Source organism: Camelus bactrianus, chromosome 20 (assembly GCF_048773025.1).
Source record: "Camelus bactrianus isolate YW-2024 breed Bactrian camel chromosome 20, ASM4877302v1, whole genome shotgun sequence".
In the NCBI taxonomy this organism is placed as follows: Eukaryota; Metazoa; Chordata; class Mammalia; order Artiodactyla; family Camelidae; genus Camelus; species Camelus bactrianus.
Genome location: NC_133558.1, coordinates 18,176,238 through 18,200,324, shown reverse-complemented (window position 1 = coordinate 18,200,324; position 24,087 = coordinate 18,176,238). Strand labels below are relative to the sequence as shown.

The 24,087-nt window shown below is 34.5% G+C and overlaps 4 protein-coding genes across 6 annotated transcripts in view; 1 reads left to right on the top strand and 3 right to left on the bottom strand.

Annotated features, from left to right (window-relative positions):
• LOC105084114 (olfactory receptor 2B2) overlaps nucleotides 1–24,087 on the top strand; it is a 120,660-nt gene that overhangs the window by 76,341 nt on the left and 20,232 nt on the right. Inside the window, exon 1 of one of the 3 annotated variants that reach the window (XM_074348275.1) lies at nucleotides 23,150–23,287. The exons of the other annotated variants lie outside the window; for them this stretch is intronic. The gene's annotated coding sequence lies outside the window, so the exon portion shown is untranslated. Of the gene's footprint in view, nucleotides 1–23,149; nucleotides 23,288–24,087 lie in introns of those variants that run through there. 3 annotated transcript variants of the gene reach the window in all.
• LOC105061661 (putative olfactory receptor 2W6) lies at nucleotides 3,869–5,655 on the bottom strand. The gene has a single exon (XM_010945766.3). It carries the CDS (start codon nucleotides 5,536–5,538, stop codon nucleotides 4,609–4,611), a length of 930 nt encoding a protein of 309 aa, XP_010944068.2. The 5' UTR covers nucleotides 5,539–5,655; the 3' UTR covers nucleotides 3,869–4,608.
• Nucleotides 9,912–14,485, bottom strand: LOC105061662 (olfactory receptor 2B6). Its single transcript, XM_074348270.1, has one exon. It carries the CDS (start codon nucleotides 13,248–13,250, stop codon nucleotides 12,252–12,254), a length of 999 nt encoding a protein of 332 aa, XP_074204371.1. The 5' UTR covers nucleotides 13,251–14,485; the 3' UTR covers nucleotides 9,912–12,251.
• On the bottom strand, nucleotides 17,198–23,268 carry LOC105084112 (putative olfactory receptor 2W6). The gene has a single exon (XM_074348271.1). The coding sequence runs from the start codon at nucleotides 23,266–23,268 to the stop codon at nucleotides 22,312–22,314; it is 957 nt and encodes a 318-aa protein (XP_074204372.1). The 3' UTR covers nucleotides 17,198–22,311.

The following is a 24,087-nucleotide window of genomic DNA, read 5'->3' as shown; positions in this document are numbered from 1 at the left end:
ATACCTACACAATTGTTCTTGCCTTTCAGTAGTTAAAGCAAACTATTACTTTAATGCAAACATATTATTAATAACTATCAAAACAACCCCATTTGATTTATATAATTCATATTTTACAGCTAAATGACCTAGGAATCAAAGAAGTTAAGTAGCTTAAATAAAATATTTAAAATATGGCAGAGCTGTGATTCAACTCTATCTTTAAGTAACTAAACTATCTATGCTCTTTTTATTACTCTTTGTTGAAGGAAAATAAATGTTAAAGACCAGATGGGAAAGACAGGGATATTTTCTAAAGCCTAAGACTAAATCTGGATGCTAACAGTTATTATATACACCATAAGAAAATTAATGACAGGAGTCTATCCATAAGTAAAAAAGTTTTCATAATTTCTGGGGTGTCTTATAATGTCGTGAAAACCTTCACCCACCCTATAAAAAAGATATCAGAGCATACGAATGAGAAACTGGATTGAGGTGTTTAAGGATTAGACAGTTTAATCATAAGTTTGAATCAAATATAAAGTTTACACCATCTGGACTGATCATTCACAGTGATTTGAAAGTCAGTTTTGGGCTTAATGTGATCTCTAAGTCAGAAAAATGTTATAAACATGAAATCTTTATATTGCTTATTCACATTCTTAAAGGCGTTCTACCCCACTGTGACCAGGAATAGATAGATAATTACTCCTTTGAGTAATTATGCAATTAATTTGATCAATCTTCAAAGAATTAGGGTTGGGGTAATTTTTTATATAAGATTTAGGATCCTACATTTTTAAACATATATAATTTACAGTCATGATCAAGATTCATCGGCATTTGAATGCAATAAATTTACAGGTTATTTTGCCAAAATATGTCAAGTGACATTTTTATTCAAATGTACAAGAATAAACATCACCTGTGTCATTTTTTCTTTTTAGCGAAATTTGGCAAAATTAAAGGGAGACATAGACAATTCCACAGTCATGGTTGAATATTTTAACATATATATGAGTTGCTTTCTCAGCAATTGATAGAACTATATGCAAGAAATCAGTAAAGACATAGATGTTCTGAACAACACTATCAGCCACTCTGACTTAACTGATACTGACTTCACAGGCCACCTTTGTCAGAAAATTGACGCAAAAAGATAACTATAGTTTGTTTTCGCCACTGCAAGCTACAGCAGGAAGCAGTCTTGGGGACTAAGACGGGCCTCCGTCTTTCAGCACCTTCAAACCTACAAATTAGACACTTTCCTTTCCTACAATATTAGTCAAAAGAAATGGCAGAGCTCAGTGGGCCCATTCTCTGGTGGATGGTGACCATCCAGAACATTCACAGAGATGCCCATGTGAAGTCCCTAAGAAATCACCTGACTAAAAAATTTAAAAAGAGTTCAACATTTTTGTTTTCTTAGGTAAACATGTGTTTGATGTCATAGAATAATTAAATTCCTCATTTTACTCTTCTTTCAAAGAGTACGGTCTTTTACAGGAGCTCTTACATAATATTTTTAAAGAAGGCTGCCATACTTCCCTAATACAAGGCATAGTTTGCATGGCAATGACACTAGTTGATGGCATTACAAATTATGGTAGAAAAAATAGTGGTAGATATAGATTTTTGTGTTTCATTTAGCCAGTCAATTCTGGAATTTTAGAAACTGTTAGTTACACAAAACAAAAAAATTTTTTTGACTTTTCTTCATAATCATAAGGAAGGAAATGTTGGTGTTTCAAACAAGAAACCAGAAGAAAGAAGTTACTTTTTATATTTAAGAAGTACATATACTTTTAATTTAAATTTTCTTATCAATTATAATTGTGATATTTAATTTAATTTCACATAGAATGGATGTGAATAGCTATGTCTTTGTGGAGTTTTGTGAGCCCTCCTCAAATTGATAAATATTATTTTTAATAAGCCTCAATGATGACTGGTATTTTCATATTATGGATTCATTCCTTTGAGTGATCATTTAAAAAGTGATCCCCTAATACAACAAAGTACTTCAGAGGAAACAAGTTTGAATTTGTGTATCATTTTTTTTTTAGCACGTCTAAAGGTAGTAAAAACTTCTAATGTCCAAGAGAATTTCTTTCTGTCACAGTAGAGACAGGGTAGATAAATTGCTGTGAAAAATCCTGAACATGTCTATAGGGAGTACACCAGGAGTAAAAGGGAGATCATATAAGATCAACAATCCATGTAACTTATTTTACAATAGATGTATGATAGTCATTCTATGTTTAAATTTGTTCTGTTATACCTTTCTAAATTATTTTAACTGGATGTTAGTCCTCTCACACTGAAATAAACATTTTTTTGATTCTGTCATAAAAATACACCCAATAAATTATTTCAAGACAAATATTCTGTAAAATACAGAATATGCAAAATAAATGTGCCTTTCTAAGGTATTAAGTTACTATTGACATTTTCTTAAACAAATACAAAAGAAAAAGAAGCATAGAAGTAAAGGCTATTTTGGAAATCATCAGATCTATATAACACATGATATGGGGGGCTATGTAATCCCAAGAGTAGAATTCTAGGTGTTACCTAACTGAAATCTCAGTGCCTTGAGAAAGTACATGCAGCTGTACCAGAGACAACAGTAATGTTCATTTAAAGCATTTTTTCTACTTAAACATCCATATACTCATTAAGAGTAATTTCCATTTTCAGTGTAAAATTCAGTATTACATAATCATTCCCACTGCCTTCCACAAAGGCCATTTTCTAACTTTCCAGCATTTATATGATTTGCAAACATATATTATTCCACTCATATTTATAGAGGCTTTAAAAAATATTTTCAGTTGTTTTAATGATTGATTAACAATGAGAATTGGGTAACAAATAAGGAATAATGAAATGGGGACTCTGAGGGCATTGTATCCAAGAAAATAATTTGAATGAGGAGGGGAGGAATACCTTTCTTATGTCAACAGAAGAGGTTTAAAATTCTGATTTGTTGTCACTGTCAAAACAGCCTCTAGACCATGGCAGAATTCATAGCAATTCTCCTTGAGTTTAAGATTGATATTTAGGAAAAAAAAGTTTGTTCCCCAAAAGTTGGGGCTGATTTTTCATACCCATGGAGATTCCTTAATGACTTTTTTTTCTCTCTCTTTATGGAGTTTATGTTTAATTGATTTAAAAAAAGCATGAAACATCTGATAGCAGTTTAAACTCAAACAGAATATTGTGATAGATTCAATCATAATCTTGAAGAACAAAGATTTAGACAGTGCATCAAATAAAATGAAGGAATAATTTCTGGATATAATTAATCAATTAAAATTAATGATCATCTTGAGTTATTATTGATCACTTACTGTCTATAAGGCATCTTAACAACAACTTAATACCTGAAATGGTGCTAAGAAGGATTAAAAAAAATAGTTCTACCATCAAGAAATTTACAGTCTAATAAGAATATATAAAACATATAATATATTAACTAGAAGAACTGTTATTTCATTGTATAAAAATGTGATAGTTTAAAAGGAGTGACAGAACATTTTAAAATCAGAGTCCCAGATAATTTTACAAATGTATTGTGTTAGAGCTGACCACTGAAGCATGGGAAAGATTCGGACAGGGGATTTTCATGGGACAATGTGGGAAGGGATGATGTGGTATTAACAGTTAAAGAAAAATTAGTGAGCTTCTAAATGGTGAGAGTTTTATAGGATCTATAGCATACTCAGCATGATTAAAGGATTGTACAAGAAAACAAGGTCACCTGACATGCACTACACACTCTGTAACAAAGGTGGCTATCAACAGAGGCTCAGATTTGTACACACCGGTTTTGAATTCCAGTTAGCTACTGTGTGACTCAGGTTCATTTACACAGAATCTATAAACCAAAGTTTCGCTATTTAAAAAATCAGGATGAAAATACCTACAAGTGTGTAAGAAACTTGAGACTACTCAGTTTTATAACATGAGTAAGATATATAGTTGAGCTTTAAGGGACAAATTTATACTTCAGTGGAAAATTATACATTGTCTAGAGTCTAGACACCTCTCCAGGTTATCTGATTCTGATTCTGTGGCAGGCATTTTACAACATTGTAAATTATAGATAACTGATAGCCAAGCAAAATAGTTCTTGTGTATGACATGCAAATTGAGTTCTGTCAGGTAGAAACTATTTGACTTACCTTTCCCACAGTGGAAGAAGCAATTTTTGCCTCCACTTGTACATTTACTTCAAACATTCCTTCACTTCTTGTAAATCTCTGCTTTTTGAGTCTTTTTTTTTTTTTTTTGAACTGGTTATTACTTTTCCTGGTTCCCTCATTAACTGTGTTGAATAAAATCTTTAACACATATTTGTTTTATATCTATATGAGAGTCATTTCACCTTTCTTCTGGGACTTAATTCTTTTCACTAAGTATTATGTTGCAAAGATACAACAATATGTGTAGGTATAGCTGATTCACTTTGACTCTGGGTACACTTCAGTGTATTTATCCACATCTTAAAAGATCCAAGAGCATCTGATACATTGGCTTAAGTTATTATAAGCACAAAATAAATGGTAGTGTTTGAAAAAAATATTTTGCCTACGACTTTACAACTTAGCACACCTCTGCTGCTCATTGTTGCCTCCCCAAAACCTTCTTCAGTGCTCCTTTCACCTCCTTATTCCTTAAGGTATAGATGAGTGGATTCAACATGGGAGTTACCAGGTTGTAGAAGAGGGTGAGAAACTTGCCTTGGTCTTGGGAAGAGCTGTTTCCTGGCTGCATATACATATAGATGATGCTCCCATAGAACAAGGAGACCATAGTAAGGTGGGAGCTACAGGTATTGAAGGCCTTCCGTCTCCCAGCAGCTGACTTGATCCTCAGCACTGCTGCTGCGATGTAGCCATAGGAGACAAGAATAAGAGTGAGGGGCAGTAGGACAATGAGAATGGCAAAGGTAAAGGCCAGCATTTCCACTGCACGAGCATCCACACAAGCCATCTTGATCAGTGCTGGCATTTCACAGAGGAAATGGTTAACTCGTCGCTGGCCACATCTGGAGAGAGTCATTGTTAGTGGGGACATGACAATGGCATTGACTAGTCCACTTCCCCAGGCCACAGCCACCAGTCGTAAACACAGCTGGGGATGCATAATGACCATGTAGTGCAAGGGCTTGCAGACTGCAGCGTAGCGGTCATATGCCATGACAGCCAGAAGGATGCATTCGATTCCTCCAACAGAAAGGAAAGAGAAAAGCTGGACGACACAGCCTGCATAGCTGATAGTCTTATCAGGGCCCCAGAGGTTAACCAGCATCTGTGGGATACAACTAGTACTGAAGCAGAGATCTAGAAAGGAAAGATTTGCCAGAAAGAAGTACATTGGGGTATGAAATTGAGGGTCTAATATACATACAAGGATTATGGTTGAATTTCCCAGCACAGCCACTGAATACAGAGTAAAATTTACTATGAAAAGCACCATCTCCAGTTTGGGACGATCAGAGAATCCCACTAAGATAAAACCATACTCTGAGCTGTCGTTGGATTTTTCCATTGCCTTCCTTTCACATCATCTGAACAGCTGGTAAGAATAAAATAAAGAAAATTTAATCTATGTTTTCTGAAAGCCATTGAATATCAGGATTTTAAAGACACATATAAGACATCAAGTCTAGCAACCCAACCAATATTGGAATAGCGTCTGCCCAGCCATATAAGCTGTACATCATTTGTTCAAACATGTAAGGCAGATTATTTCAGAGTTAGAAGATTCTGACTGATAATCATCATCTTTTTATTAAAGAAGAAGTGTTTCTCCTTATTCACAAGACAAAATATTTTAACTTTATTGAATATACATCATATCTAATCTCTCTTTATATGACAGCCATTAAAGGCAGCTACCACATTTAAAATAAATTTTCTTTAGGACAAGACATTCAATTTTCTTTGATGATTCTTCATATAACAAGGTAATCAGGCATATTATCACCCTAGTAGATGTCTTCCAAATACCCTCATGTTGACAATGACCTTCTGGAAATCTGACAACCAGGGCCGAGTTCAGTATCCAAGATATGATTTGAAAATCACAAGGTTCAGGGAAACTATTGCCTACCATGACCTGGACTATTATAATCTTATTAATGTGGTATTAAGTATGCATTTACTTCATAATGTCAATGACACTTTTTGAATTAAGTTATAATTGTATCTACTAGATACTCCTAGGTCTTATTCTCATGAAATTCTGTCAACTCAGATCTCTATCATTCATTTCTTTGAAAGAAAAATAATTCTGCAGCCTAGATTGCCAGAGTCAGGGAGGATACTCTGTTCAGTAATAAAATGGCAACTTTGGATATAATTTGTTTTTGGTAGCCTTTTAGAAACATCAAAACAACATGATTAGCTTGCAGAGGAGAGGTGCATGGCAGTATGGATGAATGGAGAGAAAAAGGAGAATGTAGCAAATAAAGATTAACTTTATAAAGCAATTTAAAAAATTGACCCTACTATGGCTAAAAAGAATAAAAAGAGCTGGGTTCATAAAATCAGACTTATATTTGGAATAAGGAATAGTAGGATAATAATGAAATTAAATATAATTATAATTGATAAGAAAATTTAAGTAAAAATTATATTTACTTTTTGAGTATAAAAAGTCACCTTTTTCTTCTGGTTTCTTGTTAAAAATGCCAGCATTTCCTTCTTTATGATTATGAAGAAAAATAATTTTATTTTGTGTAATTAATAGTTACTAAAATTCCAGAATTGATTAGCTACCTGAAAAACAAAAACCTATATCTACCATAGTTTTTTCTACCATAATTTATAATAACATCAACTTGGGTCATTGCCATGCAAACTATGCCCTATATTAGGGAAGTATGCCAGCATTCTTTAAAAATACTATCTGAAGAGCTCCTATAAAATCTGTATGCAGAGAAGGGTAAAATGAGGAATTTAATTATTCTGTGACATCAAACACATGCTTACCTAAGAAAACAAAAATTTTGAATTCTTTTAAAATTTTTTAGGCAGTTGATTTCTGAGGGATTTCACATGGGCATCTCTGTGAAAGGGAGACAGACGTGAAAACAGCAGAGTAGCAGGTGCAAAGGAAATGTACCTTAAACCCTTAGTCATGTTGATTCTTTGACAACTTAAGCATAAATAAAAGGACTAAAATTATTAAATGGATCTTATAAAATATGTAGACTGCTGTGTGATTTAGAGAATCAAAGACTGCTTCAATTAATAATATATATTCAATTAGTAAGCTGGGAAAAAATAAAGGCAGAGTAGGACATAAATTGTCACAAATATTTTGATTTTCAAATAAAAAACTTGTTTTTTGGTGAAAGTGTCTCAACTTCTCAGTTCTTATAGTAAATTTATTTTCCAAAGCCAAATACAGTATACCAAAAGAAAAGAAAATATTCTTAATTTTCTCAAATCATTTAGGCTTACCTGGTTTCAACATTCCCAAGTGAAAACATTAATAGGGAGAACCCACACTGATGTTTTTCCCTTTGGTTGGCATTTGTTACTTGGGATTTTACAGAAGATTGTGCAGTTACTATAGGTAAAGTAACAATAGAATGATATGAGTCTAATGCACCAGGTACTATATAAAAGTGGTTACAGAGATCTTAAGTTAAGAAGGGAGATGACAATCAAGCCCCAAACCGTCTTTCTTGTGTTAGAGTCTTGTTTGTTCCTGAAGATAAAAGAGTTGTAAATGCCATGTGAATCCCTTTTTCTTATAATTTGACTAGAGTGATGGAATAATGGTGTATCACTACCTCAGAGAAAACACAAAATGGAATAATTGCCATAGGTTAGTCAAATTATGGAAAAAAGAGGCAATTGAAATAGAAAATAGCATTAGCATTCATCCCCTGTCTACCTGCCATTTTGGCCGAATACCCAGCCTTCAGGAGGCTTCAGGAGCTCTCAGCTAAAGCCCTCAGAAGATAACCAGTGCAGATTAGGAAGCTCTTATAGACCCAGATGGACTGAAAAACGAAGGACTAACTTCTTAGCATCAAAAATGGTGCCTCCAAGTTGACATAACATGTTTTCTTGTTGAGATCATAGGGACTGCATACTCCTTTGGGTAATTGGCTGGGCTGCAGAAGGGAATAGAGGAGTATACTCTTAGGGGAAATCTTGGAATAACATCAGATGATTGGGAATCAAATCTCTTTTCTTGGTTTCTGTCTGGGGCCACAGTTATCCATATCCTAAAACTCTGAACTTTTATTTCTATGAGAAAATATTCCTGGTGTTTGGTGGGGCAACACCAAAGTTTGGCAGCATAGTGCAAATATGAACAGCTTTTGAACACCTTTTATCCTTGAATTGAAATGAGATTTAGTCTGTCTTCTGAGGGAAGAATCTTAAAGTCTAATTTCCTTCTATTTTAATATAATTTTTCAAAATGATAATGCAAAAGTATATTATGTTTCTCTTTGTCACCTGATTTGTAACTTTTATTTTCACTTATATTGGTAAGGTTACTGGAATATAGTAAATATAAAATAAATAGACTGCATTTGATTCATTCATGGTCTTTAAATTATATTCAAACAAAAAGTGGAAACCACACTGATTACCTTTTGGAGAAGGTAAATTTGCCCCCCAAAAACCTCCAAAATGATAACATGATCTCTGCAACCAGTGAATTAAGGTCTAGAGAGATTCCTCTAAGACGGTCACAAGAATAAACATTAATCGTACTCACTGATGTGACACATTAAAGCTTACATTTTTCCCCAAACTAATGTTATTTGAAACTAATGACTGACCCTTAAAAAACTCATCTCAGAAGCAAAACTTGTATGTTATCTGGGTTTAAAATTGTATCATTTTATAGGTATAGAAATAAGACTAAAGTAAAAAGCAATATAGGAGTCAAGTTTTATGGCCAATGAACAAATCGCACTGGTTCAATAAGTTCTTAGAAAAAGCCTACTAATAGTTTGTAAAACAGAGAAAAATATTTACAACACATACATGGAACAAAGAGCAAATATTTTTAGTAATCAAAGGGCCTTTTCCAACAAATAAATTTTTAAAAATAAGTAAGGATTACACTTGTCTGGGTAATACAAATGGGCAAAGAACAATGAGATAAAATTTAATAAAATAGCAACACAGATGGTCCCCAAACTTATAAAAATTTTTAGTCTCACTTGTAATTAAATAAATACAAATCAAAACAATGAGATATTTTTCTCCTACTGTATTGCAAATAATTTTCAGTTTCATAATATTTGAAATCTGAGGGTATAAGAAAATAGTTTTTTTTTTTAACTAAATAGCTTGATTTTCTTCTTGCCATTTTCAAAGTAACGGTGTGAGTAAGCTTGGAAGAAGACTGTATGTAATAGTACATTGTTTCCACCTTTAAATATTTTGCAATTGTTTCGTGTTTATATGAACATAATGAGGTCATCAGTAACATTTAAAACTAGAGCAAGAGAAAGAGTGATTTTTCAACTTCTGCTGCTCTTTAATACAAGTTGGAAGGAAAAACAAGACCCTAGAGATCTCATTATAATGGCTATTAGAGTTGAACTATTGATAACCACGATCTTGTTTTCTCCGTGTCCACAGAGATCCAGCTCTTGGAAGAGCAGAACTGATTAACATGTTCTCCCCATGCTGCATGCAGCCATTAAAAAGTTTCAAGCCAGTTTCATTATAACTCACAAAATGGAGCAATCTCTAGGGTTATCTGTCTTAGAGGAGAAACAGTCAATAAAGGACTGATTGCAGTGGAGAGCTAGCGTGACTCAGCTCCTGTCATTATGTTCTCTTTGCTTTACAGTTGCCTCTGAGAGCTACTCAGCAGCCCTGAGGCTTTACGCGTTAATGGCATGCGCACCATCAAATCTCAACTTTCCTGACATAACTAGAATAATCATTCCCTCGCTTATGGACGGCATTTTGTTGAGCAGGGATTCAGTGGGAGTATCTAGGAGAGCTATTCTCTATCAGTGACTTTTTTGTTGTTCTCTACTCAATCTTCAGCAGCAATTTCCAAAAAACTCCTAATGCCAATTACTCTGGGAATTCAATAAACTTTATTCATCAAACATATTTGCAGGCATTGTGAAAGACAATTGGTACATCAATAAGTGTTATGTATCTGTCCTTAGCATTTCATAAGAAAAGTAAGGAAGATTAGAAAGAGGAACTTACAAGATTGTGTCAAAAATTACCACCTTATTCAAGACAGAGAAAAAGATAAACATTGAGTTCTTGATTCTATTGTATTTGTTAATTGCTCATTAGTTTTCCACTCTACTATATATTCACTTCCCATTAAGCATTGCATTCACTGCTGTATCCCCAGTGCCTAGCAAAGTGTTAACATATAGTTCTTTCTCAATTAATAATTGTCAGTTTTATCAGTTCATCTATAAGGAGATAGTAAATGTATCATGTTGAAGACTTGCTGTCTTTTACAATGAACATTTTGAATAAAAGGCATAGGAAATTTTTGATGGAGTACTCTAAGGGCAAATGATTTGCAGTATTGACTTTTCTATAGGATATAAAATGGTAACTATAACTTATTTCTTCTTCATGCATCTCCATTTACCATAAATAAATATTTTAGTTTATTGACAATTATGTGATGTAGTTCCATAATAAATAAAAATAATACAAATAAATGGAAACAGGCAATATATAGTAAATTTGAAGATTTACATATAACTATGCCCCAGAAATTCCACATCTATAGAAAAATTCTAGCTCATATACCCAAGAGGTAGGTATAGCAATGTTGATAACAGCTTTATTTGTGGTAGCAGAAAATTGGAAATCACCTAGATGAGTATCATTTGGAGACCTGCTTAATACACTGTGGTCCATTCATACTAAGGAGTATACCACAGGATAAAAAATGAATCAAAATGGATGAATCTCACATGGCATCAAATGAAAGTGAAGAAAGTTTTGCATTGGTTGGAGTGATCATGTAAGGAGTTATAAGCCATATTAACAGATTAAACTTTACAATAATTGCAGTGGAGGGTTTGGGGCAGGACTAAGTCACTGCTATGTTCTCTTAAGGAGATTAAAATGTAATGAAACTATTGTTGTGCAAGAAACGTGTATGAAACAGGAAATCATTGGAACTCACTATATGATGTGCTATTTTAAAATCTAGGCTGTAAGTGTTTTAGGGGTTAAGAAAATAGGGAAAATATTGATAATTGGGAGAATTATGAAAAAAATTTCAAGGAAGTGAAAATTAGTGAGGCCTAATAAATGCCTAGGATTTGATCTATAAAGGAAGTAAAAAGGGATGTTTCCAATGAAGAGGAAAACCTGAGTATAGAGAATGGAAAATCCAAGCACAATCTAGAAGAAAAATCACTGGTTTTTATTATTATGCTGACATGGAAGTGATATTGAAAATTTTAAACATGAGTTGATAACCTCATTTAAAGTTGTTATTTTTTTAGGGTTTTGGTAAACCTCCTCTAATTGTGTGAAAAAATGTGTGTTTCTGAGTGCGTGTGTACGTATGATATTACCAGAGAAATGATTTCTGGCCTTTACCATATTCTTAGAAGGGTCTAAGCTACACCAAATTATACAAACATTGATGTAAAGTTTGAAGAGGTTCAGATTACACAGTTTCTGGTGAACTGGAAGGCTAGTTGTGGATATCTGTTCAATAAATATGTTCAGGCAAAAGAAGACTAATGTAGCTTTCTGTCAATGAAATTTTATTTGAGGGAGATAAACACAAAAGTTCTCTGTAGGAATGATGAAAATAGGGCAACTTGAAGTTAGTAAGCAACATAAACATTAATCGTTTACAGAGCTTATCACTTGCATATTCATTGTGTTAAATAACAGAGATTCAACTGAGTACATTTTAAACATCTAATTAGCTTTATTGAACAATTCATGAATTAAGCAACATCCCATCTAGCAAACAAAAAAGAGCTCTGCATAGCTGTAGAAAGGAAAGGTTTTTAAAGGCAGAAAGGTGGGGCAAAAAGGGAAATTATTAGGAAAAAATGCATTGTTTCAGGCAAGATTGCCCTCCCAAGGGGAAGGGAAGGACCTATTAGGCAGATTACCTCACTTACTGCTGACCAGGAAATTCCAGGTTGTCTAAGCAAACATTCCTGGAGGGTTAAGACTGCAATTGCATTAGGTATCAAGTCCTGGTTTGGTTTCATGGGCTTAGTACAAGTGACTCCGTTTGGGGCCTGTTTTTCTTCTTTGTAACACTTATTTCTTGATTGAGAAAACTCTTGCAACTAACCTTTTAAATGCCTCCTTTACCTCTTTGTTTCTAAGTGTATATATCAGGGGGTTCAGCATGGGTGCGATGATTCCATAGAAGAGGGAAACCAACTTTCCCCGGTCCTTGGAGTTGGTTGAAGGTGGTTGCAGGTACATGGAGATAGCTGTACCATAAAAAAGGGACACCACAATCAGATGGGAGCCACATGTTCCAAATGCTTTTTGTCTACCTTCAGCAGATTGGATTCTCAACACTGCTTGAGCAATAAAAGCATACGATATAAGAATAAGTGTCAAGGGTACCAGATGGAATAACACACTTACAAGGAATAGTTCAGCCTCATTTGCTGTTGTGTCAACACAGGACAACTTGAGCAGAGCAGGGACTTCACAGAGAAAGTGATCTAGTACATAAGGGCCACAGAGTGGCAGTTGGAGAGTCAGGGCAGATAACCACACTGAGTTGCTGAAACCAGTAACCCAGGACGCAGCCGCCAACTGGAGGCAGAGCCTCTGGTGCATGATGACTGAGTAATGGAGAGGCCAGCAAATAGCTACAAACCTATCAAAGGACATGACAGCCAGCAGAACACATTCAGTGGCCCCCAAGGCCAGAAACACGAAAAGCTGGGCTACACAGCCAGCATAACTAATTACCTTCCTGGTGCTGTATAAATTCACCAGCAGTTGTGGAACTGTGCTTGTGGTGTAGCAAACATCTAGGAGTGACAGATTGGTAAGAAAGAAATACATGGGTGTATGGAGTCTGGAGTCCAGGCGTGACACTAGAATAATGGTCAGATTTCCAAAGATAGTCACGATATAAGAAATGAAGAAAACCACAAAGAGTAGAAACTCCAGCCATGGTTGATCTGAGAAGCCTAAGAGGATAAACTCCAGTGGGATACTGTCATTTATGTGATTCGTGACCAGTGTTTCCATTCTTGGTTTCCTGAAACAAAAATTCAGGAAGTCAATGAACATATTTATTGACTATTTCAATTATTTATAATCACTTTCCTTTCTGTTTGAAGACATTTACAGAACTGATATTGTTGTAACAAGAAAAATACTTAGTTATCTAAGTATTTCTAAAATTCAGTCTTTCTATATCTGTATCAGCACTTCAAAAATGAAAACCAAAAATTTAAGATAAATACCTGGTTTAAACAGCTTTAATAAAATTGGTTCTTTGATTTTTTTTCTTTTGTCATCTGGCTAATCTTTGTTTGCACTACTTTCCACCTAGATAGCTATTATTAGGAAGTTTGGTTACAATTCCTGGTACATTACTTTTTCATTCTAATTTCTCCTCAGTGCCAAGGAGATTACTCTAGCATCTGAAACAATTAAAAGTATTTAGACCACTCCCAAAACTATGTTTGTAGATAGGTTCGAGCAAGCTGTCAGACAGATTTCAAACGAACATGTCTTTTGCCTTTTAGGACCTCATAGAATGAAAATAAAAAGATACTAATATGAAACAAAAATGATTTTTAAAATGAGCATGTAAATGAATAAAAAGTATTCTGACACTGAGGGGAAAAAAAGATACTAATAACGTGGAATTTGGAACCAGACAAGCCTGGGTTCAAGTTTCTACTATGTAAATCAAGAGTACTGGCACTATTTCTTATATTCTAGGAACTCCAGGTTCCCCATCTATAAAGTGAATATAATATTGCCTTTCTGGTGTGGTGACATTAATGTAAATGAAAGGAACTATAGTGAACCAAGGTCTCTGAGATGTTCAGAGAGGAAAATTGCTTATAATTCTTAGAATTCTTAATTGTCCTAGGGTCAACAATGGAAAATGGCTCTTTGAGTTGAAGACTTACCTTCCCATTTCCACCACAACTCCAAAACCACCAACCTCAACAATAGAGGTAGTAGTGACTACCTGATGTAAATTATAAATGTGATCTTTAATGTAATTGCCTGGCATAGTGCCACACAGCAATGTGAATGAAAGTATCATAGTGATGCAAGAACTCTGAGATGCTTAAAGCAGAGGCTATTCAGAGTCCTTAGTTTGGCTGGAGGTATTAATACAGTTGTTCTTCCATATCCACAGGGGACTGATTCCAGGACCTCTGTAGATGCCAAATTCTGAGGATGCTGAGTCCCTTATATAAAATGGCAAAGTATTTACGTACAACCTACACATATTCTCTCATATACTTTAAATCATCTCTAGATTACCTATAAGACCTACTACATTATGGTAGCTCACAGAGAAAAAAATGTGACAATGAATATATATATGTTCATGTATAACTGAAAAATTGTGCTCTACACTGGAATTTGACACATTGTAGAATGATTATAAATCAATAAAAACTGTTAAAAAAAAAAAAGACCTAATACAATGTAAATGCTATATAAGCAGTTGTAAATACAATGCAAATGCCATGTAAATAGTTGCAGGGCAAAATTGATTTGCTTTTTGGAGCTTTCTGGAATTTAAAAAAAAATACTTTCCATCTATGGATGCAGAACACACAGACAGGAAGGGCCAACTGTATAAGTCAAAGCTGCCAAAGTTCATCCCAAAATTGTCTTCCTTACTAGCGCCACCCAGTATTATTTTATTATTATTTTGTTGGTATAGAAATGTGAATTTAACGAGAGGAATGCAATTTTTGAATTATTATTCAAAGTGTATTTTAATTTTGCTCCCTTATTCTACACCTCTCAGTACAGAGTGGTAAAGAAGGCTTCTGCTACGCCTGTTGCTGTGTAGCTGTCAGTAAAACAAGGATACAGATAAATTCAGATTATAAATATGAATGTGCAAAAATACTCAAATCTTCAAGGGAAAAAACACGTTTCTGAACGTGTATTTAGCATGCTTCCATGTGTTTACATAAGGCAATGTAATATTATACATGTCAGTATTCACACATGTATAAAAATTACCTGGAAGTGTGCAAAAGTGTTAAAGGTTGTTACCTCTGAGGAGTGGGAATGAAGAGAGAACAAATCATACTTTAATATTTAACTTTACTCCTGTTCAGTCTAATTTTTAGTAAACAAGTATTATAATACCTCTTCTTAACAAAAATTATTATGTATTATATAATAACTTTAAATGTCTTATACTCTGCATTTTACTATAAGGATCAACATTGTTTTAGACTTTAATACCATCAGAAAGCAAATCTTATATAAATGTAGTTTTTCTCTCTTAATAGATTCTTAAAACTGAGTCTGAATTAAGGCTCAACATGGAGGTTTCCTAAAGGCTGGATTATGGGAGCATTGGGCACCTTATTGGCAAAAAAAAAAAAGTTGCCACTGATTATAAGAATTCTGGAAAGCAGGACAAATATGTAACTAGGATATTTAAATTTATATTGCCTAGATAAATATAAATTATTACCACCTGCCTTCCTGTATGTTGGTTGACATTACACCTCCAGCTACTTACCAGGTTTTCTCACTCCATGACTAAGATTCAAGGATTCATAATGAGGAGTTTCAGCAAAGTCTTGGAAACTTCTTTTTAGCTTTTACTGTGGAAAGAGCATTAAGATACAAAAGAATGATAAAAATTGTAGTTCCTATCTTGCCACTAAGTCACCTGCACAACTGGGCAAGTTACTTGATGGCTTTGGAAAGCAATTTAATCTTCTGTAACATTGAAATTTTCTGTTTTTCAGTAAACATAAAAATTATTTATTTCTAAATTTCCTCAAGAAATTACCATGAATCTGTTAATGTATAAAAAGTTTTAAATACTACACTGGACTCCAATATTCCTGCTGGAGCATAAGAATAAATAATAGTAATTTTTTCACACAACATTGTAATTTGGCTTAGAACAGGGAGGGAAGTTTTGTTAGTTTGTTTGCATTTCATGAGAGATTAATTCAGGCAGAAATTTGAATTAAGCTTGGAGAGGTTGTTTTCCCAAGCTAGTACATAGCAGACTGAAGGTTAGAAAGCAAGACTGCTCTGCTTTAAAATTTTAATTTTCAACAGACATAACAAATGTATGCAAAGTAGAATTGTAGACAAATAAATGGAATTAAGAAACGGAAGCTGAGTCAAATTTTTCTAAGTGATACGATGATAAACAGTCCATGAGTGTTCAGAACACCCAAATTTCATTATGTCTTATAGAATAATTTTCAGAAAAGTGTTCTATATACCTTTATTCTAAGCATTAGAGATAGGATGATTTGTGTGTCTGTCCAAGAAGCTTTTAATTCCAATAGGACTAATTAGAAGCATACAGATTCAACAATCTCTTCATAAGCTGTTCAGTTATAAGATGGTGAAGTTTGTTTAGTTCTTTGTTCCAGTCTTTAAGTGGCCAGCAGTAACTCCTATTCCTGATGTTACTGAAGGGAAAAGGCTACTCTCAAATTATGGGTAGAAATTCAAAGTGTCACTAGAGTTTTAGAAATAAATAGGACAGTAAATCTTGAAAATACACATATATCCATCAACCTAGCAATATCATGCATGGAAACCTATCCTATGGAAAAAAATGATCAATATATGAAGACATAAGGCAAGAATTTTTATTGTAGCAATGTTTATAGTTGTGAAAGTTGGAGAAAAAATTTACTCCCTCAATGGGGAATTGCCTGAATAATAATCTACTCTAGTGATTTTCCTGTGATATTGCTGAGTAAGCAAATGAAGATGCAAGAGAGATTAAATAGCACGACCTTAACTATATAAAATAATGACTAAAGTGCTCTAAATATAATTTTATGTATTGTATGCCTATATAGGATTTTATGAAAATGAAGAAAAAGAAGGAAGGATATTTATTAAATGCTTAACGTGGACAATCCGAAGAGAACAGAGGCATTTGTGAAAGAAGGAAAAGGCATCAAGTAAAACAAGAAAACAAAAAATTAAGACTTAATCCACCAAAAATCATGTATACTATTTAAAAACTTCTCAAACTAATAACAGTGCTTACCTCTGAGTGGGCATGAGGATGGGATTAGTCAGGGGATAAATGATGTTTGTAATGTAGGTTTTCTTTTTTTTTTTTTTTCACAAGTTCTTATAACAGGTTATTTAAACAAAGAAAACAGTAGTTTAAAAATAAAATAGAGGACCAAACAAATAAGAAAATATGAATAAAGTCTTTAGTTTGGTGAATAGACCAGGATAAGTAAACTCAAAATTTTCAGTAGTCCTTAAAGTGAAAAATTAAGAAATAATGCCCAGTTAACAAAGGCCTGGAAATAGGAAAGAATTTGCAGAGTTTAATAATAATAGTAATAATATCTCATTGGTGCTCACTATCCTCACCAATGCCCTATAAAATAGCTACATTTTATCTTAATTTTGTTGATGTGGAAGCTGAGACATAGAGAAGTTAAACTTTCCTAAATTCACAGAATATTTTAGGAAATCAGAGATACAGTATGAAATACACACTTTGGTTCATTTAAATTTAATTTCTCCTCCTTGGCTAGTGCCAACTTTCCCACCCTCCCCTTCTTACCCTCATTTCCCAGAAGGCTGCTTATTGGCATATCTCTGTCTTGCTTTGTAAGGAAAGATCTCCCAGAATGTTATAATTTACAGGATTATTTTCTGACCATCTAACAATTACTCTCTGAGAGAACGGAACAGGCACGGCCACAGAGTTCTTTTAGTGACAAGCCTTGTGGATTGAATTCCTCAGGGCTAGATCTCAGGAAGAACTTCCTATATAAGGAGGAACTAAGCACTGAGAGGGACAGACCTATAATAGGACATTAGGGAGCACCAAGTATTAAATACCAGAGAGACTAAGTAAAAATCTGAAGGCCTAGGGGTCAGAGGCAATTTTAAACTTGGAGATAATAAATTCAAAACTCCTTGCCCAGGGGATATAGGATTTGAAGAACAGCATATTAGAGAAAACAATGGAAGACCTTGGGCTACTGCCACGAATGTGTGTGGATATTTGTGTTTAAATTAATGGTGGCTGAGAACATGATGTCTAGATGGCAAAAACCAGTTTAAAGTGTAAATGAAAGCAGGATATCCAAAGCTCTTTCTTAGTTTATATTTCCTTTGTAAGATGGACGGGCATGGGATATCATTAGGTTCAGCATGTAAAGCCTTATATTAAATCTGGAGCATCCTTGAATTAGATGGATTCCTGTGAACTATTATGACTTACACAAATCTTCACATTTCATTTTCTATTTGTTTGTTGCTGGTGTAAATATGATTGATTTTTGTTTACCGATTATTTTTCCAGTGACCTTGATAAACTCACTTAACTATTTTCATAGTTTCTACACAGACATTTTCAATATACACAATTATGTTATTCCAAAAAAAATGACAAATATACTTCTTTCTTTCCATTCCGTATGCATTTTGTTTCTTTTTCTTGTTTATTACACTAGCTAAGGTCATCAGTACAATGCTGAAAAGAAATGGTGATAATGAGCATCCTTGTTTCAATCAGTATTTCACCATTGTGTTTAATGCTTGCTGGAGGTTTCTTGTAGGTATACTTTATCAGCTTAAGGAAATCCCATTTTATTCTTAGTTTGCTAAGGTTTTGAAACAATGAATGGGGATTGAAGTTTGTCAAATGCTTTGACTGAATCTATAGGTTTTCCTTTCAATTTAAAAAAAAATTGATAAATAGCACTGATTTTCAAATGTTACACCACTCTATTCCTATGATAAACTCCACATGGTTATAATATGTCATGCTCTCTGTGCAACACTATATTAAACTTGCTAATGACTATTTAGAATTTTTATATGTATTTTCATGAATTATAAAATTGTATCAGTTATCTATTTTGAGAGTAACTATGTGAGAAATAATCACAATATCCCTGAGACATACAAAAAGAAACTGTTCTTTTAAGTTCCTGGGTCAGCTGGATCTCAAACCTCATTCACATGTCTATGGACAGTGCAATTTGATATGATAATTTTGCTGATGTTGGCTGGAGCCTCAGCTGATAAAATTGGTCCAACCCGGCTCTATTCCATAGGTCTCATTCACTGGCTTTCTACCCTGAGCATGTTCTCAAAATTAAGTTGGAGGTTTGTGAAAAAGAGTTGGACGCTTGCAAAGCCTCTGGTCTTTTTATTGGCTAAAGCAAATCAGGAGACTAACCAGATTCAAAGAGGTCAGGAAATAGACTTCAGCTGACCTATTAGCAGCATTTTAAAGTTGATCACTCATTCCTTCTGGAAACGCTTTTTGCTCTCTTCTTCCAAGAAAACTGAAGCTTTTGATCTTCCTCCTACTCACCGAACACTTCTTAATCCTCTTCTCCAGTTCCTTCGCATTTTTCTGACCTAAATATTGTGCTTGCTACTCCCTCTGCTGGGAGCCCTCTTCCCCAGATTTCTACCTTGCTTGCTTATCTCCATCATGTCTTTGCTCAAATATATTTTCCAAGCTCTTCCTCGAATTTCTCCATTTAAAACTGGAGCCCTCCCATATTTCCTAGAACGTGTCCCTGTTATACTTATCTTCACAACTCTTATAAATGTTACTATCGTAAGTTTTCTTTTTAAAATTTGTCTATTTTCTCTTTTATCCACTGGAATGTAGGCACAATGCAATGGCCATTTTCTTGTGTATTTTGTTCTAGTACTCCCAGAACAATGCCTGACACAATATATATTTGCTGAATGAGTGAATGTGGAGAGCAAAATGTGAATATAGACAAAATATAAAATAGGTTAATTTATCCTCAGGGTCTTTGTACCGCCTATCAAGACAACAAGATGGAAGATGATCTGATAATCTGATTAGTAAGCATTTATTGAGCTATCTTCTTACGGCTTTTAATTTAAAATCACAGTGAGTATAAACACACACACACATACACAAGCATGTATGTGATATTTATTTCTCTTGGAAGAAATTTAAGCACTTTAGCTAAGAGAAATAGAATTGTGAACAGTGGGTTGAATCCTGATGCTCATTTCTACCCAAACCTCCATCTGCTCTATGTAAAAGGTCAGTCCATAAGGAAGAAGCACAGATTAGTGAAGGGAAGAATCTACAGAAGATGAAAATGAAATGTTTCTGCTATTTTCATTATGGAGAATATCCTGTTATTCCCAGGAAATGGCAGAACAGTTAGAATATATTTGATTATTCTAAGCATAAGTAAGTAAACTAGGTAAACTTTTCAGACTACACTATAAATTAAGTAAATGGTGATGCTGAGCCATCATAATGGTATTAAGAACTTAGTCACCTTTTTTCCCCTCGAGATCTGATACATATTATGCCCTATAACCTCTAATTCGTGGTTCTAAATTTTTTAGAGAAGAGTGCTATGAAAATTACCCCTTGTGGGGGGAAAAGGGAAGTTTTGAAAGGAACTTTTTGGGAATCCCATAGGGAGCTTCCAAAATCAGTATATCCACAGAGATTTATACTCTGTCTCAATCTCTTGCCCCTACTCCAAGGTATTATTGATTCTAATGTAATATGTATCTAAATTGCATAGAGATAAGATTAAAAAATATTGTAATCATTATTGAATAGGGACTGATTTGAAAAGGACTTTTCATTTATGTAGAAATGTATAGTATATTTTTATGCCAGTAGGACACATACTATAAGTCATTTTTTAGTGGGAGAGATGAAAAATGCTAAACTGCAAGTCTCCATATTCTGTACATGGGCTGCAGTAAACATAATCACAGCTCAGCATCACCTTTTACTTAGTTTATAAATTAAGAAGAATCAATATATTCTAATTTTTCTACCTTCTTATGTGAATAATCAAAACTAAACCCCAAACCCATTCTTACAAGCCCTAACTAATCTAAAATGCAAACCTAATCTATCTGGACAAAGCTCAAAAGTTAGTGCTCAAAAATAGGAAAAATGTACACATTATGTCTGAGAATGATGTTTTGAGAAAAATTTATTAGATATTTGGTATTTCTTTTGGGGCCTCTGGATTAACCTAAACTTTCTTAAATATTTTGAAAGGGCTTAAATGAGAAATTGTTAACTCCAGTTCCTAATGATAATACAGTCAATACTCCCAAAATTTGGAATACTTATTCACTTGCAGAAATTCCAACATAATATATGTTTTCCTAGGTGATGAGATGGGATTCATCCAATTTATAATATTTCAGGTCTGAAGAAACATGTCTGCCTTTAAGATTCATTCATTTAATACACATCATTTAATTGTTATAACTAGTGAGGTACTGTAGTCGTTAGTGTAAATGTGAAAAATTCAACATCCAGAGAATAATCAATCATAAATATTCCAACAGTTCCCCAGAGTTCATCTCATTCTTCTCTACCTCTATCCAAGTTTATCCTGATAACATGTGGAAAAAATAGAGATTAATAATCTTCAAATATTTTAAGCAAGAAGACCCTTAGTCTTCTTTGGTCATTAATAAAGTATGAACAAATATTGAATATGAACAATAAATTCTTCCTTCTCTATAAAGCAAATGCATCGTGGTCTTGCTTTATATCTTTTTTTCTTTATTCTCTGTTGCCTCAGAAAGTCAAACATAAATACCATTAAACTGAATTATATAAATAATTCAAAATATGCAGGAGCCACATGTAAGTTATACTATTGGAGATACTAAAATGCTAGAAAACTGAATAATTTATACTGCCTCTCATTCAGCCATTTGGCACTATAAAAGCTCATTTGAACTTCCTAGATAAAATAAGTATTTTTCTTCACCACTTGTTAAGTTCATTCTTTTCATATATGTTGAGGAGCTATTAAGTACAAATCATTGTGATGGAAGCTAGAATAGGTACAAAATGCCTCGTGTCTACATTCATGGCTAGTATTTTGCAAGCACAGATCACTGTTTGATCCTGGATTGGAGCCCTCCTAGTGATGAATACTTGACTTACACAGACTTGAGAGGAGTACAAGTGACTGTCAACTCAGGAATATTGCGTTTTCTCAACTTAGCTAAACCATTGAATTCCCCATCTCAGTAAGTGCCTCTTTAGTCTGTAATGTCAGAACATTCCTTTATTTGCTAGCTCTAACAACATGTATAGAAGTTGGGTCAAAAGACAATCCCCAAATCTGATGACTTTTTACTGTACTTCTGCACCCTCTTTCCCTAGTACCTTCTTCATGGCCTCTTTAACATCTTTGTTTCTCAGTGTATAAATCAGGGGGTTAACACTGGGAGTGACAATTGTATAGAAAAGAGTAAGGAACTTGCCCTGGTCCTGAGAATAAGTGTTTGCTGGCTGGAGGTACATGTATATGATCGTACCATAGAAGAGAGAGACAATAATGAGGTGGGAGCTACAGGTGTTGAAGGCTTTCTTTCGTCCAGCAGCTGACTTGATCCTAAGTACAGCTTGTACAATATAACCATAAGAGATGAGGATGAGGATGAGTGGTGCCAAGATGATAAAGATTGCCAAGGCAAATGCTAATGCCTCAAGGGTCATGGTATCTACACAGGCCATGACAATTAGTGCTGGCATCTCACAGAGAAAGTGGTCCACCCGCCTGTGCCCGCAGCGAGGTAGCATCAACGTCTGGGGTGCCATTATGAGAGAATTGCCAAAGCCACTCAACCATGCCACTGAAGCCAGCTGCCCACAGAGACGTGGGTGCATGATGACAGTGTAGTGCAGAGGTTTGCAGACTGCAGCATAACGGTCATATGCCATGACAGCCAGGAGGACACACTCCACTCCTCCCAGAGCCAGGACGAAGTAGAGCTGAATGGCACAACGGAGATAGCTGATGGTCTTATCTGGACCACCAAGGTTGTAGAGCATCTGAGGGATGGAACCTGTGGTGAAACACATGTCTAGGAATGAGAGGTTGGCCAAAAAGAAATACATTGGTGTGTGTAGCCGGGAATCGAGAACTGAAAGCAAGATGATGGTCATGTTGCCAAGAAGAGTCAGCAGATAAAAAGTGAGGACAACCACAAAGAGGATCAGCTCTAGGTGGGGACGATCAGAGAAGCCCACAAGGATGAATCTTTCAAAAGAACTTGTGTTGTCCTTTTCCATCACCTGTGACCACATATTACCTGTTAGGAGAGAGGTGAGTATCTGTGAAGCGTGTAGATATATTCCCTCAAAATAGAATGACTAGTAAAATGGTAGAAGGGGAACTTGTTTGGAAATGCTGGATGCTTGACCCAGAATTTCAATAGGTGTTAGTCTTTATTAGGTCTGAAGAGCAGAGTATTTGAGAATTTTTCAGGCTCTTTGGCTGTGATTTTTTCCCCCAATATTTTGCATCATTGTTTTCAGTTTCACAGGAAGTAAAATATTACTTTCAAAGCCGATTATATTTTACAAGGAAATGAACACTCAAAGTCATTTCCTTTTTTTTTTTCTAAATAGGGAAGCACTGAATTCTTCTAATCATATGTAAACAGTGGATAGGAATAGTGACTTATGTCTCTGGATCAGAGAACCTGGCTTGCTATTAGGTGAAATCTCATTCTAAATATTTTCTCATTAATATCGGTAATCCTAGAGTCATATCCAGACTCAAGGGAGTTCAAGTGATCAAGCAAAATCCTAGGGAGATGATGATCTCATTATTGTTTATAGTTACACCGTTGATTCCATTTGTTCTATTTACTGGAGCAGGATCCTAATATATCCCCTCCCTCTCTACCCAGCCCTATCCTAAACCTCTATGATAAAATTATGTTTCACATCACCTAGGTGTAATATACGCCTGGGTGGCTTTTCTGAAGTTGGGAATACTTTCCTGTAAAGATGAAAGAGATAGAAAAAAGCAACTATTAGAACTCAATCCAAATGGGACTAATATTCAAAGTTCTTTCAATACCTTTGCTTTGCCTCTTATTCACATTTTATTTTCAAAAA